The sequence below is a fragment of the Lepidochelys kempii genome, chromosome 8 (genome assembly GCF_965140285.1).
Source record: "Lepidochelys kempii isolate rLepKem1 chromosome 8, rLepKem1.hap1, whole genome shotgun sequence".
Lineage (NCBI taxonomy): Eukaryota > Metazoa > Chordata > Testudines > Cheloniidae > Lepidochelys > Lepidochelys kempii.
In genome coordinates, this window is record NC_136387.1 from 15,752,272 (window position 1) to 15,769,450 (window position 17,179).

General features: G+C 44.6%; 1 protein-coding gene across 7 annotated transcripts in view; it reads right to left on the reverse strand.

The window, feature by feature from the left end:
* Positions 1-16,949, reverse strand: part of SEPTIN8 (septin 8) — a 77,702-nt gene extending 60,753 nt beyond the window's left edge. For 2 of the 7 annotated variants that reach the window (XM_073355673.2, XM_073355672.2), the window contains exon 1: positions 16,629-16,942. Coding sequence is in view for 1 of the 7 variants with exons in the window: in XM_073355668.2 (XP_073211769.1) it covers positions 16,629-16,658 (30 nt within the window). In the remaining 6 variants the exon portion in view is untranslated. Of the gene's footprint in view, positions 1-16,628 lie in introns of all 7 variants that reach the window. The other 5 variants (XM_073355668.2, XM_073355667.2, XM_073355670.2 and 2 more) reach the window with 4 other exon arrangements.
* Between the last annotated feature and the right edge of the window lie 230 nt (positions 16,950-17,179).

Genomic DNA, 17,179 nt, shown 5'->3' on the forward strand with positions numbered 1-17,179 from the left:
AGAGGCAGTTGATAATCATAGTACTGTTAGCTGTGGCCTGATAAGCACAGTTCTCAGCATTAAAATTCACCATATGATGAGAGATTGATGGTACAAAGCTAGACAGAAGAGATGAGACTCCCTGACCTTTGTGATGCTAAAAGCTGTTATGTCTAATAGCCATGCAGGTGATACTAAGTCTCAACTGGGCCCCAATTCAGCAAAGCACTTAAGCACCCACTGAAGAGTCACTGAAGTCAGTTAAGTGTTTTGTTGAATCAGGGCCTGGTATTTCAAAGCAAAGGCAAAAGTCCGATGGATCAATAAAAGCATTTAAACGTGGGGTTTGTATTCATTATTTGTATTATGATTACAGTCTGCTGCATTTGAGCTTCTCTCTTTTGCCTCAGCACAGAGTTTGCTGGTTTATTACATGGCTAGCAGAGAGGAAAGCATGTCTTTGTATCTGCTATTCTGTGCTGAAGAATCAGTGACATTCTCCTACCAGGGGAGGTGCTAGCATACAAATGGGCCCCCAGAGTTTTATAAATTGTGCTGTCTAGCCCTGAACAGATCTAATTGACATGATGGTAAAATATGTACCTTGACAGTGTATTCTAGAGTTCCTATGGATTCAGAAAGACCTCAGCCAAGGCAAGGCATCATCAGCTCATCATCAGGTTCATTCTGGGAGCCCTCATTAACAGAACTACTCATGTAAGCAGTATCCCCAACCACAAACGTTTGAATCAATTCTGAAGCACTTCGACGAGAGGAAAGTGATCAGGAACAGTCAGCATGGATTCACCAAGGGAAAGTCATGCCTGACTAATCTAATTGCCTTCTATGATGAGATAACTGGATCTGTGGATGAAGGGAAAGCAGTGGACGTGTTATTCCTCGACTTTAGCAAAGCTTTTGACACGGTCTCCCACAGTATTCTTGTCAGCAAGTTAAAGAAATATGGGCTGGATAGATGCACTACAAGGTGGGTAGAAAGTTGGCTAGATTGTCGGGCTCAACGGTTAGTGATCAATGGCTCCATGTCTAGTTGGCAGCCGGTATCTAGCAGAGCGCCCCAAGGGTCGGTCCTGGGGCCAGTTTTGTTCAATATCTTCATTAATGATCTGGAGGATGGTGTAGATTGCACCCTCAGCAAGTTTGCGGATGACACTAAACTGGGAGGAGTGGTAGATACGCTGGAGGGTAGGGATAGGATAAAGACCGACCTAGACATATTGGAGGATTGGGCCAAAAGATTTCTGATGAGGTTCAACAAGGACAAGTGCAGAGTCCTGCACTTAGGACGGAAGAATCCAATGCACCACTACAGACTAGGGACCGAATGGCTAGGCAGCAGTTCTGCAGAGAAGGACCTAGGGGTGACAGTGGACGAGAAGCTGGATATGAGTCAACAGTGTGCCCTTGCTGCCAAGAAGGCCAATGGCATTTTGGGGTGTATAAGTAGGGGCATTGCCAGCAGATCGAGGGACGTGATCGTTCCCCTCTATTCGACATTGGTGAGGCCTCATCTGGAGTACTGTGTCCAGTTTTGGGCCCCACACTACAAGAAGGATGCGGAAAAATTGGAGAGAGTCCAGCGAAGGGCAACAAAAATGATTAGGGGACTGGAACACATGAGTTATGAGGAGAGGCTAAGGGAACTGAGATTGTTTAGTCTACGGAAGAGAAGAATGAGGGGGGATTTGATAGCTGCTTTTAACTACCTGAAAGGTGGATCCAAAGGGGATGGACCTAGACTATTCTCAGTGATAGCAGATGACAGAACAAGGAGTAATGGTCTCAAGTTGCAGTGGAGGAGGTTTAGTTTGGATAATTGGAAAAACTTTTTCACTAGGAGGGTGGTGAAACACTGGAATGCGTTATCTAGGGAGGTGGTGGAATCCCCTTCCTTAGAAGTTTTTAAGGTCAGGCTTGACAAAGCCCTGGCTGGGATGATTTAGTTGGGATTGGTCCTGCTCTGGGCAGAGGGTTAGACTAGATGGACTCCAGAGGTCCCTTCCAACTCTGTTATTCTATGATTCTATGAAAATCGGGTGCCAGGCCCTACAAATCAGGACATTGGCTAAAATAATAAGGTTCTGACAATAATAAATTTTGGTTTCCTTGCTTGGATTTGTCTTCTGACTTTTGAACCTGAAGGGGTCACATTTTCAAGCTTTTTTCTGAACCATGAAGGTTAGAAGCTTACTTTTCATTCATATAAAAACAGAGATTCTCACCTTATCATCTGACTCCAGAAGCTGGAGATTTATGAAACACCACCAAATATCATGGGACATGATAAAATCACCAGAGCTGGTACACTGCAGAAAGACTCTACTAGGTTTAACACACAGTTTCCTAACAGGGACTTTTCTTTTTCCTTCTTCCTTTTTTTTTTTTTTTTTTTTTGGGGGGGGGGTCCAAACAGGCCAGAAACCATGTTCTTAAGCAGCTGGCCCACAACAATGTTTAAACATGGTTATTTGTGCAATGTGGCTGTGGCTATGAAAGAGCTGCTCAACACGAGGCATACCGCTCAAGTGCACCTTATTTGACAGAATGTCACGCATTTCACTTCCAAATTGCCCAAGGCCCACACAAATTGAGTGACCCCCTCACTTTCATTGTGGAAAATTATTGACATCAGAAATGAATGATCATGACACAGAAGCCATGGAGAGAGCCCGTTACACGACAGGACTGGATCTGGCTGTATTTTAAGCTTCCTGCATTAATAATTTATTGGTGCCACTTCTTTCTGGCCTCTCTCACAAATGGCCTTGGCAAGGCGAGAGGTATGAAACCGGCATATACCATCCACTTCTGGATGAGAGGATGTAAACTCTGCCCCCTTCTGCTCACCCTGACTACGTCCCTCTGCCCTCACAAGGCCCCCCAACTGCAACAAGGGCCCTCTGTAGGGTCCAGACAAGAGAGACAAGGGAATGGTGCCATGAAGGTACTGATCCCCCCTCCCTTCCACAGAGACGGGTTCAGAACCACACATGGAGAAACTCAGGGAGGGTAGGGGGTGATCTGGCCCTATATTAACAGCTGGATCCTCTAGGCAGCTCTGTGAGACCTCTTCCTTACCAATTCAGTGTTGCTATTACCCGGGTGATATTACTATCCTGCATCAAAATTCTCAGCACGGTACTGCGTATTTGCATTTCCTTCTCCACTGAGGCCCACAAGCACGCTCCAAAATAAACACTGCAGATTTCACATTTGAGTTTTGACATCACAGTCACAGTATTTCTTCGTACAAAGGAGACCATGTAAGTCACTTGATTCCCGTTGCACAGAACTCATGACAACAAAGTCTTCAATGAAGCTCCTGGCCTGCACTGCACTCTCCAGAATTAAAAATCACACACAGGAAAAACAATTCCTACCCAGCCCCACTCTTCCACTTTAACCCTTTTCTTAAGAATGTCAAGAATTTTCACAGAACACTCACGCCATTATTCAATATCTCCCCCAGCTTCAAGATGCCCAGACTTGGCACCAAATGTCATTAAAGAAACCAAACATAGAACAACAAAATCTATGTTAAATAAAATTAAACACAGTGACTTAAAATTGCACAGGCAAGAAAAGTCAGAGTTTGGATCCTCCTCTGTCCATAAAGTGACACTAGCAAAAGATGAAAACAAACTGCACCCACCCTGAAAGTCTGTGGGCTGATTTTCAGAGGTTCATAGCAACCCCAGAGCCCATAGAGGTCATTGGGAGCTGCAGGTGCTCAACATCTTTGCAAATCAGTCCATTGTTGTTTATTTTTCACACTGCCCTTCCTATACCATAGGTCCCTAATCCTGGACTACCCTAGACAGGCTCCTCCCAGGAAATAAACTGAATAAAGTGCTCTGTTTTCTGAATGTTTAATTCTAGGGTCACCCAACTATGTAAGTGTTGTTATCAGGCTCATTTAACAAACAGAACTCCGTTCTAATTTGACACTTCTTACGCAAACAAAACTCCCAAATTGCTCCCCTTTGCCTAAATGGTGGTGTGATTTCTTACGCCACTTTGTAACAATGTTTAAATAGCAAACCAAAAGCTGAGCAATCTCAGAACCAATCTAGAAGCCTGGATTTCTATATATGCCTGCACATCAGAGCGCTTTCCTCAGCTCTTGCAAGTAAACGGTTGTATTATATACACACACTTCTATTGTTGTATTATATACACCTTTGTATTATTCTTCTATTGTTCTACAACTCCTATAATTGTATTATATACAACTGTTCCCACGGCGTTTAATCAGCCTTTCACCCCCAAAGCAGCTCTTCACAGAATTATGTGGATTGCTATTTGCTTTACAACATCGTCTTGGGGAGGACGGGGTTGTTAAATTTTTTTTATAAGCAACATTTATTGTGTCAGGTAAACTTCAGCTAGGGTATACACTGCTGCTCGTCTCAGCTTACATACTGTACATCCATCTAAGAACAAACACTACCTACAAATACAACACTACTTCAGCTTTCTACAAATGAACTGACCAGCTCTGTCTTATATTCCCCTTTAAATCCTTTAACTGATAAAAAGTGTATGGCAATTTGCTTTCTAATCTCTTACTTAGCCATTCAGTTGCAATGTTTGCAAGATCTAAATCACGTTAATTAAACAAGGATTAGATGTACATTTTGTCATTGCGACTGAACACCCAGAAGATTGCCCTACATATGAGCTTTGAAAAAAAATGCCATATCTGGGCTGCCTGTCAGTGATGCTAGGGAGACAAGGTGGTAAGAACAGAAGTTGGTCCAATAAAAGATATTACCTCACCCACCGTGTCTCTCTAATATCCTGGGACTGACACAGCTACAACACTGCATACGATATCTACCATGACATATAAAGCTGCGCTCAGATGCCTCTCTCATCTTTTATTGGACCAACTATAAGTGGCAAGAAAATCCAGTATCAGGAACACAACATTTAAACACGCTACAAAAACTCCTCCACAATATTCAGTTTAAGATTTAAAGACAAAACCACGTAGAGCAACACAATCTATAGGATACAGTCAGCTCAAGCTTCACGTACAGGGGTAAAAACAAAAACCTCATCTGAATAGATATGTTCTCATGAAGGCTTCTTTTATTTTCTAAATAATTATCCAAAAGCTGGGGGCTTTGGTTTTTAGTTTAAACTTTCCCATATAATGGGCACAATCCTATTTCTGCTAAGTCAGTGGCAGAATTCTAATGGTCTTCAATGGGGGCACAAGCAGGCCCAGAGCCCCAGAACACCAAATCAGGAAAGCAAGAACCACAGAACATATTGTCTCCCCACACAGGGCCTGACTCAAAGCTTACTGAAGTCAGTGGAAAGATGCCCATTGACGCAACAAACTTGGTTCGGTCACAAAGTACACCTGTAACTCCATATATTAGAGACATCAAACATATGAAGAAAGAAGATACCTCATGATAGATATTTGTGGATAATATCTTTTATTGGACTAATTTCTGTTGGTGAGAGAGACACACTTTTGAGCTCTGTGTAAGCTCGAAAGCGTGTCTCTCTCACCAACAGAATTTGGTCCAATCAAATATATTACCTCACCCACCATCTCTCTCGAATATCCTGCAATCATCACAGCTAAACCACCACTGCATACAATATCTATCGTGTCATATAGAGCTGTGCTCAGATGCCTCTCTCATGTTAAAAGCAAAACTAAAACAAACCACTGTATTTTCTTGTTTTATCTGATATTTGGACCCATAAGCTATATTTTCAGGATCTGTATGAGCAAGCCAGGTGCTCCACATAGAAAGTCTTTTGCAAATACAAACTTTGCCTTTGAGAATGAAGAACATCAGTGGAAACAGAAGGAAACTATGGAACCAAAAATGAAAGACATTTCCTTGAAGGGATGAGAAAGTTCAACACTTCAGCTGCATAAGAATTCCATTCTCTCACAAACTAACCTCTGACTGAGAAGGCAAAAGTTAGAACAGACACTCTTCCTCAGTTCCTTATTTAAAAAAATACCCATGCCAAGCCATCTAGTAAATTACCCTCAGTTTTGTCTTTCAGATATTATTTACACAGCTCCTTAGGCGCCTTAGTTAATTAACCCTCACAGCCCTATGCAAGGGGATAAGCATTATTTCTGCCGACCCCATCCCCCTCAAGTTAGACACAGTAAGTGACTTTCCCAAGGTCACACAACAGGGCAGTGGCAGTGCTGGTTTGTAGTCCCCTGGTCTAACCACTAGACCACATTTCCCTCCCAACCATCCTCTCTCCTTACTTTGAGCAATGGGTCTGCAAGTGAATGAGACACACTGCCAAGTTCCACCCAGAGCAACATGAATGACTGTTGGACAAACTGAAAGCAGAAGTTTGGCCCACAACCTCAAAGAGATATTAGTGGGCAATTCTACACCACATAATGGTTTGGTAAAGGTTAATGGCATTTTTAAGGAAGTGTCATCGAAAGAGGAGAAGATAACTCTGATTCATACTATGTAATTATCCAGCTGCTCTATTCTGCATGCTGAATATTAGCCACAAAGATTATTTGTTTTAGTTACTATTTAAAATAAACATGGCTAATTCCTGCATATGTTTCCAGAATTCCTTGCCTGTTTATAATGAATTCCATCATTCAATACTTTTTTAGGCAAGGCAGAAAGGGATTTTGGTAGGGGGTTACTCTTAAGAGAGCCAATTAATTCTAGCCATCGCTGGGTTTAGTTTCCAGTTCTCATGACACAACAATCCAACGCACAGTATCTCCAAGAAATTTCCATTTCCAGCCAATGGACAATTCTATGTGTGTGAGTGTGAGCAAGATTAATTTTCTATCGATTTTCATAAAGAAAGACAATGAAAAGTACAAAAAGGTAAATGACTTACAGCTTGTATATGTTTCGAAATACCTCATGTTTCATATGCTATCCCAGTAGAATTATGCAATTTTACAGCTTATCAAAGCTGCGAGACCAGACAATACAAAGTCAGACAATACTACATAGATGTCACACGTTAGGGTGGAGTTAACAGTGATAAAATAGGAGAAGACATACATGAATAGGCAGAAGAAGGAAGGAGGTGGCTGTGGTGGGGGAAATGAGGAGAGAAAAAGCAGAGGGGTTATATGGAATGGAAGTCTAGAACTGTTTTAGCCATGTCAACATTTTATACCCAAACATATCGAGAAATCGGGTCCAAATCTCTTTGAATTCATATAATTGTTCTCTATGGTGATAAGCTATTCTTTCTTTGACTGCTAACTCAGACAGTCCAAATACCACTACTGTATGCTGTGTTTTGGTGCTTAATGGCAAATATCCGGAATACAACAAGTAACCTAATCTTGGAGGCAAGGCTATACATATACACCAAAACCACTTGGCTCCAAGAGCTACCTCAAAATCATCAGGCTAATAAGATGACTACTACATATCCTATTAACTGAGGCCTTTAGAAAGCTGCAAAATACCTTTAATCTGAAGAGTCAATACAGTTCAAAAAGCATCTAACTGCAAAACTGAAATAGAAGAAGAGAAATTCAACATAGTCCTTCAGCCATGATACTGCAGAATAAACCCTTACGCTACAACGCCTATGGAAGATGCAGAAAGCAGAAATAGTTCTCTCAGGGCCCATTTTTGCAGTCCTTATTCAGGCAAAACTCCCACTGAACCCATACTGTACGCCAGGCGGGGTGGGCAAACTATGGTCTGGGGACCGCATCCGGCCCTCCAGACGTTTTAATCTGGCCCTGGAGCTCCTGCCGGAGAGCCGGGTCTGGGGTTTGCCCCGCTCTGTGTGGCTCCTGGAAGCAGTGGCATGTCCTCCCTCCTATTCATAGGGGCAGTCAGGGCACTCCACATGCTGCCTCCCGCCCCAAGCACCGCCCCCACAGCTCCCATTGGCAGGGAACCACAATCAATGGGAGCTGCAGGGGTGGCACCCGCGGATGGGGCAGCGCACAGAGATGCCTGGCTGACCCTCCATGTAGGAGCCAGCGGGGGGACATGCCGCTGCTTCTGGGAGCTGCTTGAGGTAAGCGCTCCCCTGCCTCAACCCCCTGCCCCAGCCCTGATCCCCCTCCTGCCCTCTGAATCCCTCAGTCCCCACCCGGAGCACCCTCCTGCACACCCAACCCCTCATCCTCAGCCCCACCCCAGAGCCTGCACCCCCAGCTGGAGCCCTTACCCCCCGTACCCCAACCCCCAATTTTGTGAGCATTCATGGCCCAATTTCCATACCCAGATGTGGCCCTCAGGCCAAAAGGTTTGCCCACCCCCGCTGTACACTAACTGAAGTGAGCTGGGAGAAAGGGTGGGATTAGAGTCCAACAATTTTCTGCCCTCATTCACCAGGGCATTTTGTTGGAATTCACATCATTTAACAACCTGCCTAAAAGGGCCCTTTTTCTAGGGACTGATTTGATCTACCTCTTCTATTACTATTAAATGGTTCAGCTTGAGTACAAACTTCGAAGGCAGCATACGAGTTCCTTGCACACCCTAGGGCAAATGAAATTCAGTTGCAAGGAACATGTCACACCGAATCCACAGTTTAAAGTTTCCTGGGTCAGATAATGCAGAGGTAATGGAGCAGGGGCTTATTGTGGCATGTCATTTAGTAATAGTTCAGTCAGAACTCAAGACTGGATGGGAACAGGCCCACGCACCTAGGAGCACCTTCTGTACAAACTCTCTCATCTTTCCCTGCGTCTCCAACTGCTCCCAAGTAAGTTAGTGCAGAGCCGGATGGGTGGGAGACAGCAGGGGTGTGATGTTTCTGGTTCTAAGGCACGACAGTTCATGGGAACTTCTACTGTAGCTGTTTGACATCCCTGAAATTTCATGTATGTGAGAGACATGCTTTTTGGCTACAATAAGGAATTTCAACTTCTAAACAAAGTCACCCATCCAAGTACTGACAAATCCGCCCGCCCCCGGATCCTAGTTAGCTTGGGAGTTTATAAGAGTTCATAGCACAACGGGGAATATATTTGGCAGAAACTTTACAGATCCCATTGTGGGATGGGCCTGCACACAGATTTTTTTCAGAAAATAATGTTTCCCTATAACATCATTTCAGAGAACATTTGCCACCCCTTCACCCTTTGCTCCACCCCAAAAACATCTGTCATGTTTCAGAGCCTACACAGCTATGTATGCCAGCTGGCAAGCTTCTGAAAGGGAGACTTCAAGGCCTAGACCCAAGACTTGAGGAGAAGGTTCAGGAGAACAGAATTGCTCAAGTTCCTCAGCTCTCAAGCAGTTCTACAAGTTAGCATGGGGCGCTCCTGTTATCCAACATCCCATTGTTTCAGGGTCCTTTTGCCTCAGACTTTATTGGTTTTATTTAAGATCGGCCCAGCTCAAGTTCTGGATGCATGTACACATTTTATCAGTCAAAAATCAATACAAATGTCTTTGACCAATGTCCAAATTAAAAGCCCCCAAATCAAAACTCTCTCACTCCCCCTTTACACACTTGATGAAGTTGGAAGTGATATGGTGCAGATATCCTGGCCCTGAATGAATGGGGCACTATTCTCCCTGTTTCATGAGACTCGATTCCTTCAATGTATTGCACAATTGGAAGGAATAAATCTGGTTTTTCACATACTGTGTTCCATTTCCTCCTCTCCCACTCCAAGCAAAGAGGCATATGGGAAAGGGATAGGGAGATTATCAGGAAGAAATATTGCAAGAGCACAAGAACAGGCATGATGGAGAAAGTTCCACAGACACTAATGACCTGATCCTCAGAGGTGGTAGGCACCCATAGTTCCCACTGGGGTATATCAAACCTTGAGATGAAGGAAACAGGAACAGCAGGTACACTGGGAGGAAAAGACAGAGAGCCAGTTTTCCTGATTTTAGCTGGAAATAACATTGGTATAATCTTCCCAGAGATAATGTAGCTCCCAAAACGTTACCGCTCCTCACAGTGCTGGAGATTCGCTGACATCTCACAGCCACAAACCAAAAAAGGGGCCCTGTCATCTCACTGCATCCCAGAAAGAGAGAGTTGTTCTTCAGGTTTGCATATGTTATTGCTTCTCCAGAGGGCATGCAGGGTTCAGATGGTTCTAGGATTCTCCAGTTCGTGTGTTCTTACTCCCACTGCCTCAGAGCTCGCAGGGATCACACGTATTTAAAAAGATGCTCCCAACTCCCACTTGGAGTAACATATTGTTTCTGTATTACAGGAGGAAGAGACACATTGGATTTGCACTGACAGAAACAGCAATACATTTGGAAAAGCTGATACTTTTCCAGCAGACATTTGTTCCGCACATACAGTTAAAACACTCTTCTTTGTAACCTGACAGATTGTGGGTCAAAGAAGGATGAGCTTGTGCAGGCCACTTGGGGACAGACTGTGGGTCAGAAGTGCAGCCAGCAGTGCCAGCCCCACTGGGAGGAGAACAGTGAGGAAGATCATTTCCCATCCTCACTCCTCAGGCAGGTACATACCCCAGTTAGAAGATCTAGCCAGCACATGGAACGGAATACGCTGCACATTCCAATTCAGAGTAGCAGATCTGCAGCTGCACTTGCTCCCTGATCTGTTAACAATTTTAAAACTCACTTCTTTCTGAAGTTCCTATTTAAATAATCTCTTCCAAACTGAGCACAAGGTCAAAGGTAAACACTCAAGTTGGATAATAAGAACAGACTAGTCTGTTTCTCTCTAGGGCTCCCAAGTCCTAGCAAAATGCTGCAATGGGCAGGGTTATAAAATCTGCAGGAGAATGTCTGAATCCAAATAAAAACTATTTTCGCTGGAATTGTTTAAGTCATGGGAATATTTCTGAAATGTTATTTTTAAAAATATCCAACCTAAGTTTGGGGCCTGCATTGCCCCACCAGTGGCCTTTTCATTGGCAATTGTTCAGTCCTAAACTGGATACATGCAGCTTTCTCCCTTCTATGCTCAGTCTGTTCCTCATGCCCACATCATTCTGTGAGGCCACACGAGCCAGTGTTTGCCAGCAGAATCCTTTTCATGGGGAAGAACTATGATATCTCAAACACCAGACTGTGAAGTGACTACATGCAATAGGCAGGAGGATACCAGCTGTTAAGGAGAAAACTCCTGTTTAAACAAAACCAGCAGTGAAGGCAATGTAGAAAGTTTTGCAAGACTCATCCAATTCTGGTGAAACCTTACAGATACTTTAAAGGTTTTTCCTGGTGGTTTCTCAAGGTCATTAGCTACACAAATGAACAGGTGACAACAATACAACAAAGCTCATAGTTTTTCCAACAGGCAACAATCGCTGGACTCTCTTAAATGTCTGCCAAAATCGAACAGGCACATGAGGTTAGCGGCAAAAATTCCACCATCCTGTCACCATTGGGGAAGACACTCCATTTTCCTCTTTAAAAGTAACAGTTTCTCTGGCAAGATTTTAAAAGAAGGATATTACTGGTTTCTACACAAACCACCAAAAAAATTAAAAAAAAAAAAATCTAGCTACATTAGTTTCAGGACGATTGTGCAACCATTAAACTGCATATACAACTCAGGTCTACCTATGCGCAAATGCCCAGTTATTATTCCAACTGGTCTCCAACATACAGAAATCTCCAATCTGTGCAGTCACAGTATTTGCACATGTAGATTAGGGATGACATTCTCAAAATCCAGGGCCTAGGGGACTGACAAAACAACAGATGCCCGAACATCCAGTGTTAAGGCTGAATATCAGGCCTGACACCTGCGCTCTAACTCATACTAATGCGCCATTCTGAGGGCACATGACTGCCTGAATTAAGGTCAAAGTGACTTACTGCATTTGCACCTATCAATTAATGTATTAGTGGGTTAATCGGACCCTTCACTATGCTACTTGTTGAAATGAAATTTGCCAGGCTTTTTGGCTTACAAAGGCCTTGAAAAAAGTGGGACTATTTTTAATTGTGGGTCTCCACATTTTGTCCCATTTTGAGCTCCATTTACTCTACTCCTCTTCTTCAGTGCCTGCTCTCCCACTTCTTCCCCTCCCATCTGTTTAAACTCTTTCCAGGCCCATTGCATTTCCCTGTCGTTGTTATCCTCCTTCTGCTTTGCTCCTCGCATTTTCTGCCCATGGTGATTGGCTGTTGCACAGCACAGCAGATATACTGACATCCTTTTACTACTGCCAGTGGCTGTGGCAGCACACAATCAAACACATGTCACCTCTTAAGCACAGGATGGCTTGGGGGACTGATAATGAAATTAATACCTTTCATGTATAGGATGTTGGTTCAAGTGCATCCCAGCTCAGTAACATTGGATGGATATTTAGTAATTTATATGAAACGAACTGCTGGTCTCCGTCCAATTCCCAGGGGAGAGATATCCACATCACAAACCAGCTGGGTGGTTTTTATTTGTTGACCATGTCAATAGACACTCTAGGGTAGCAATGGGCTCAGAGGCTGAACTATCCTCCCCTATGTAGAGCAGGTCCTTCTGGGTCAGGGCTGGAGCCCACTGATGGAAAGCCAGTGCTGCCAATGTCTGTGCTGTAGCTGTTGTGTGGCTCAACAGAGGACTACAGTTTCCAGGGCTGTGAAACCAACATATCTTACAAGCACTATATTTACAAGAACAAAAGCACTCTTGAGCACTGATGGTGTGATTCTGCAGCCTAGAATGAATGCAGTCTTAAATGCAGCTTTCTGTGGGTGAATTTTCCTTTCACTTGTTTTTGTTGATTGTTTCTAATATTACTACTTCAAAGGAACTTCATTGTGTTGGAGCGGTCTGTGAAGACATGGTGGAGAACTATACTGGAGAAGTATGCACTTGGAGAGTTTTTAAATACAGATTCTTAATTTGAAGAATCATAACATTGTGAGGTGTCAGTGTCAACTAACTGATGACACCATTAGACTATACAATCACTAGGACTATTTAATCAGATTTTTTTTTGGAAAGTTATATATATAGGGTTTTTCCATGATGTTCCTCACAGTATATATGAGAACATGCTAATTGTGTAAATAAGGACTCTGGATTCTGAGCTTAGAGCATCACAGTCATTTTGAAAGAAATTAGCCTCACTGCTCCTTGACAATAGGGAACTATTATCATCTGTACTTTACAGTTGAGGAAGTGTGCCATAGAGAGGTTAGGTGTCTTGACCAAGATGACAACATCTGTAGCAGAGCTGGGAGTAGGACTCAGCTCTCACAACACAACACTTTAATCACACAATCGCCCTTCTTCCATAGGTGCTGTCTCATGTAACAGAGCATCTAGGCAGGTCCACTGTCAACATGGGGAGGAAATGGGTTGGGGCTCTTCCTATATAAATTAGAAACTGCACCAGTGAGATATTTAGTTCTCCCCTCCCTGTTTCTTTCAAGTATAAAATGTTCTCTCCTGCTACTTGGGCAATACTGAGACCACCTGACCTGGCATCCCTGGCCTTTAGATAGGGCCAGATTTTCAAAAGAGGTCAGTTACCATTCAGGCACCTAAAGAAAATGAATAGATTTTCAATGGCAGCTGCTGGGCACTGATTGTTCTGAAAATCCAGCCACTTCATGTAGGTGCCTAAATGGGAGCTGAGTTCTTTTGAAAATCTGGCTCTACCTAAAGGTCAACTATTTATTATTAAAGAAAGGCTCAGTCCACAGGATGCAGGAATGAACCCTATTTTCTCAGAAGTTCAGTGAGTGCTGCATCTGGTGTTCCAGCTTGATCCCATCTTCAATTATTATTGATTCGCTTTAAACCAGGTCAGCGTTAATGTCACACATATGCAGCAAGCTAACATTCTAGAAATTCTTACATAAATATCAAATGGGAAAAAATTACATCCCCTTTCCATGTAAATGATTCTGTTTCCATTCTCTGCTTCTACCCCATCCCCGCAAAAAAAGTCTTGAAACATCTAATTTTAAAAAACAAAGCTGTACTTGCATTATGTGAACTTTAAACAATTTACAGTTTTTCAATTACATTGACAGGGGATTTCTCTCCCTGTGCCCCAAGTATCACTTTTAAAAATTCACTCTCCAGCTGAGAAATGTTATGCCAGGTTGCAGAGCAATGAAGCAGAGCTGAAGACTCTTGGTAGAAAGGATTTATTATAGAAGGAACTTATCTGTTTTAGCACAACTGACACGTCTATCATTCAAATGACCGTTGCTTCCAGCCCCATTTATTTAGCAACATCAAAATGCAAAATGGTGAGTTTAAGGAACTATGCTATTTAATGTGGTGAAGACATTTTCCGTTCTCAAAAGGTAGAAAGATCCATCATCAGCCTGTTTATTTAGAGTACCCTTCCAACACAATTTTAAGCCTGACAAAAAACAGCTTTAAGCCAACAGATTTCTGTCAGATCAACTTCTGGTAGCACTTATCCAACATGTATTGCCACCCTTCTATTCCTCACCTAAATCATGCTTCAGATTTATTATTCAATATTCTTTGTACATTGACTCAAGAACAAAGATAAAACATAAGTACTCTTTAAAAAAATACCTTCAAACACAAGGCCAATTTTTCTTTGTGCCAATTACTCTTTATGGTAATATATACTGTTAGCTATGGAGAGCAAGCCTTTGGCAGTGTTTCAAGACATTGACATAAAACTGGTATCCAAACAATTATTATTATTGTAAACAAGGCCTTAACTCACTTTATTTATTTTTCTCATCCCTATATAAATGCATACCTATGAACACATGAGTATTCAACTTCCTTTGCAAGCATTTTTGGCATCACAATGGTATTCACAAACTATAAACTTCTTTATGAATCATTTATGCATCAAGCCACACATTGAAACTATACAATAGGCTGGATGGAAATTTTCTTCTGGAAGTGGTTGTATCCTTAAATCCATTGCAGAGTGACCATTTGTTTGCTGGAAGCATATTTCTGCATCTATCGAATGAAGCTTCAATACCAGCATCTGCCATTTGGCTCTGAACCTATGCCCACACTTTATATTGTGATTTTATGTATGTAACATCCCACCTGTTCCCTACAGGTCTGTAATCTATTCTTTCAAAACAAGCATATCAAAACACTGAGGTGGTATTTGTAGAAATGTTGCAATGTTTCTCTAAAACTTCCAACGTAACATTAAGACACACACTAAATCATAGCTGATTTTGTTTATAAAAGTGCAGGTCAAACTGTAAATTAATTTTATCATCCAGAAGCACCCACAAGATTGGCTATAGAAATATCCTTTGCTTCTTTCTTGTTTAGTTGCCAACATTTACACAATTAAGGATTTGCAAGGGCCAAACACATCTGCCAACTAAACAAACGTTTGCTATATTCTAGATAAGATAATGACATGCACAGGAGTTCAACAATCAGCTTTTTCTTTTATTCTGAAGAAAACAATTATTTGTTGTAGAAAACAATGAATAGGAGGTATAGCTGTACAAAACAGAAGCATCTCATGGGGCAGGGGAAACAGAGATTTAACATGTTTTTTTATAGGGATAAATGAAAAGTAACACAGAGCAAGAATGAATCAGCACTACAATATACAACACAAGTTAAGGGCCAGATTTTGTCTTCCTTAGGTTGATTTAAATGGAACTGCTCAAGAAGCAGTGTGGTACTTAATGTGAATTACAGAATATAGTACTTACAAATCTTTTACCCCAGGACAAGTTCAAATAGGGCATGATTCAGCCGCCCTTAATCATGCCAAGCAGTACTTTACACCATGAGTGGAATAACAGAAACAAAGGATATTTATCTATCTCCAGCCCGGTGAGATTGTATCAGAGGGACTCCCCCCCAGAGCATGAGAGTGCGCCGGGTAAACGGGCAGGATCGGGCCCAGAATGATCTGACTGCCTTTCTAGCCTCCTGCTTGCTGTTCTGGCTCTTTCATTACTGGATGGAGACGCTCCACCTAAATTCAGCGGGACTGTCCCTTTGTTGTGTCACAACTTGCGCAACGTAACAGAGGAAAAAACCTTTCGGGTTTGTAGAGTTAAACATTGCAACACGTCTGCAAATACCCAGCTCTCCACAGACACAGGCCCTCTTCTTGAAGGCATTCGACTGATCACCTCCCCGCCCCGATCATCTCTTCCAGCTCGCCATTCCCCACTCCCAGCGAAAGCCCAACGGGAGATCAGCTCCTGACCCCCGCGTACTAGCAACGCCGGGAGCCCCGCTGTCACCGCCCCCTCCCCTTGTCCCTCCCGCAACCCGAGCCCCAGAGCATCCTCCTGCAGCAGAGCCCAGCCCGGGCTTTACACCCAAACTGGGGCTCAACCCTCCAGCCCGCAGGGCCGGGGCTCGCTGGGAGAACCGCTGCTGGGCACGGGGAGAGCGGGACCGTCCCCGCGCGCTGGGCTGGGCGCCCCGGGGAGAGAGGGGAGGTCCGGGGCTGGCGGAGAGCCGGGACCCCCGGCCGCACGCGCGCTGCAGGGGAGGCTGAGCCCGGCTCCGGGCTGCGCTCCCCTCCTCGAGAGCCAGAGGCGGGCAGCGCCCGCCGGCGCGGCCCCAGGGGGGAAGCTGCCTCCAGCGCGTCTTCCCCAAACTTCCCGGGCGCCCCGGCACAAAGCGGCGACTGACACATCATCTCCCGCCCCGCCTGCAGCCCGCGCTGGGGGCGCGCTGCCCGGAGCCCCCGCGCCCGGGGGCAGCGCCGAGCGGGGCTTCGCACTCACACAGAAGCGCTCCAGGTCCGTGGCCGCCATGGCGGGAGCGGGGGGGGGGGTCTCTGGCCGGGAAACTGCCTTGCCGGAGCCCCGCTCTTCTCCCCGGACCGATGCGGCTGAATGAATCCAATATGGCCACTTCCTGGAAACTCCCCTTTGCAGGCTGGAGAGGCCACGGGGAGCCGCCCTCAGCCCCCCCCCCCCAGCCTGCGGGGGGAGGGAGTCAGCGAGGGAGGGGGGCTCAGGGCCACCGCAAAGACACCCTCCCCCGCACCCCTTCAGCCTGAGGCTCCCCCGCAAAAGGGGCCGGGGGGGGGGCACCCGGGCGGTGGTCGCCGCTGCTGTGCCGCCCCGTGGGGGGATGCTGGGAGTTGTAGTCCCGCGCCTTTGCGGACCCTGTGCCAGAGACAGATGGATTTTGGTTCAGGGCGCAGCCAGGGGCACCCGTGTCACGAGCTCCGAGGGCCCAGAGCCACCTTCCCCTGGGGAGCCCCGGAGAATCCCAGCGAGCCTGAGTAGAACTGAGGGAGCCCGGCCCGCCTCCCTCCTTGCTGGGATGC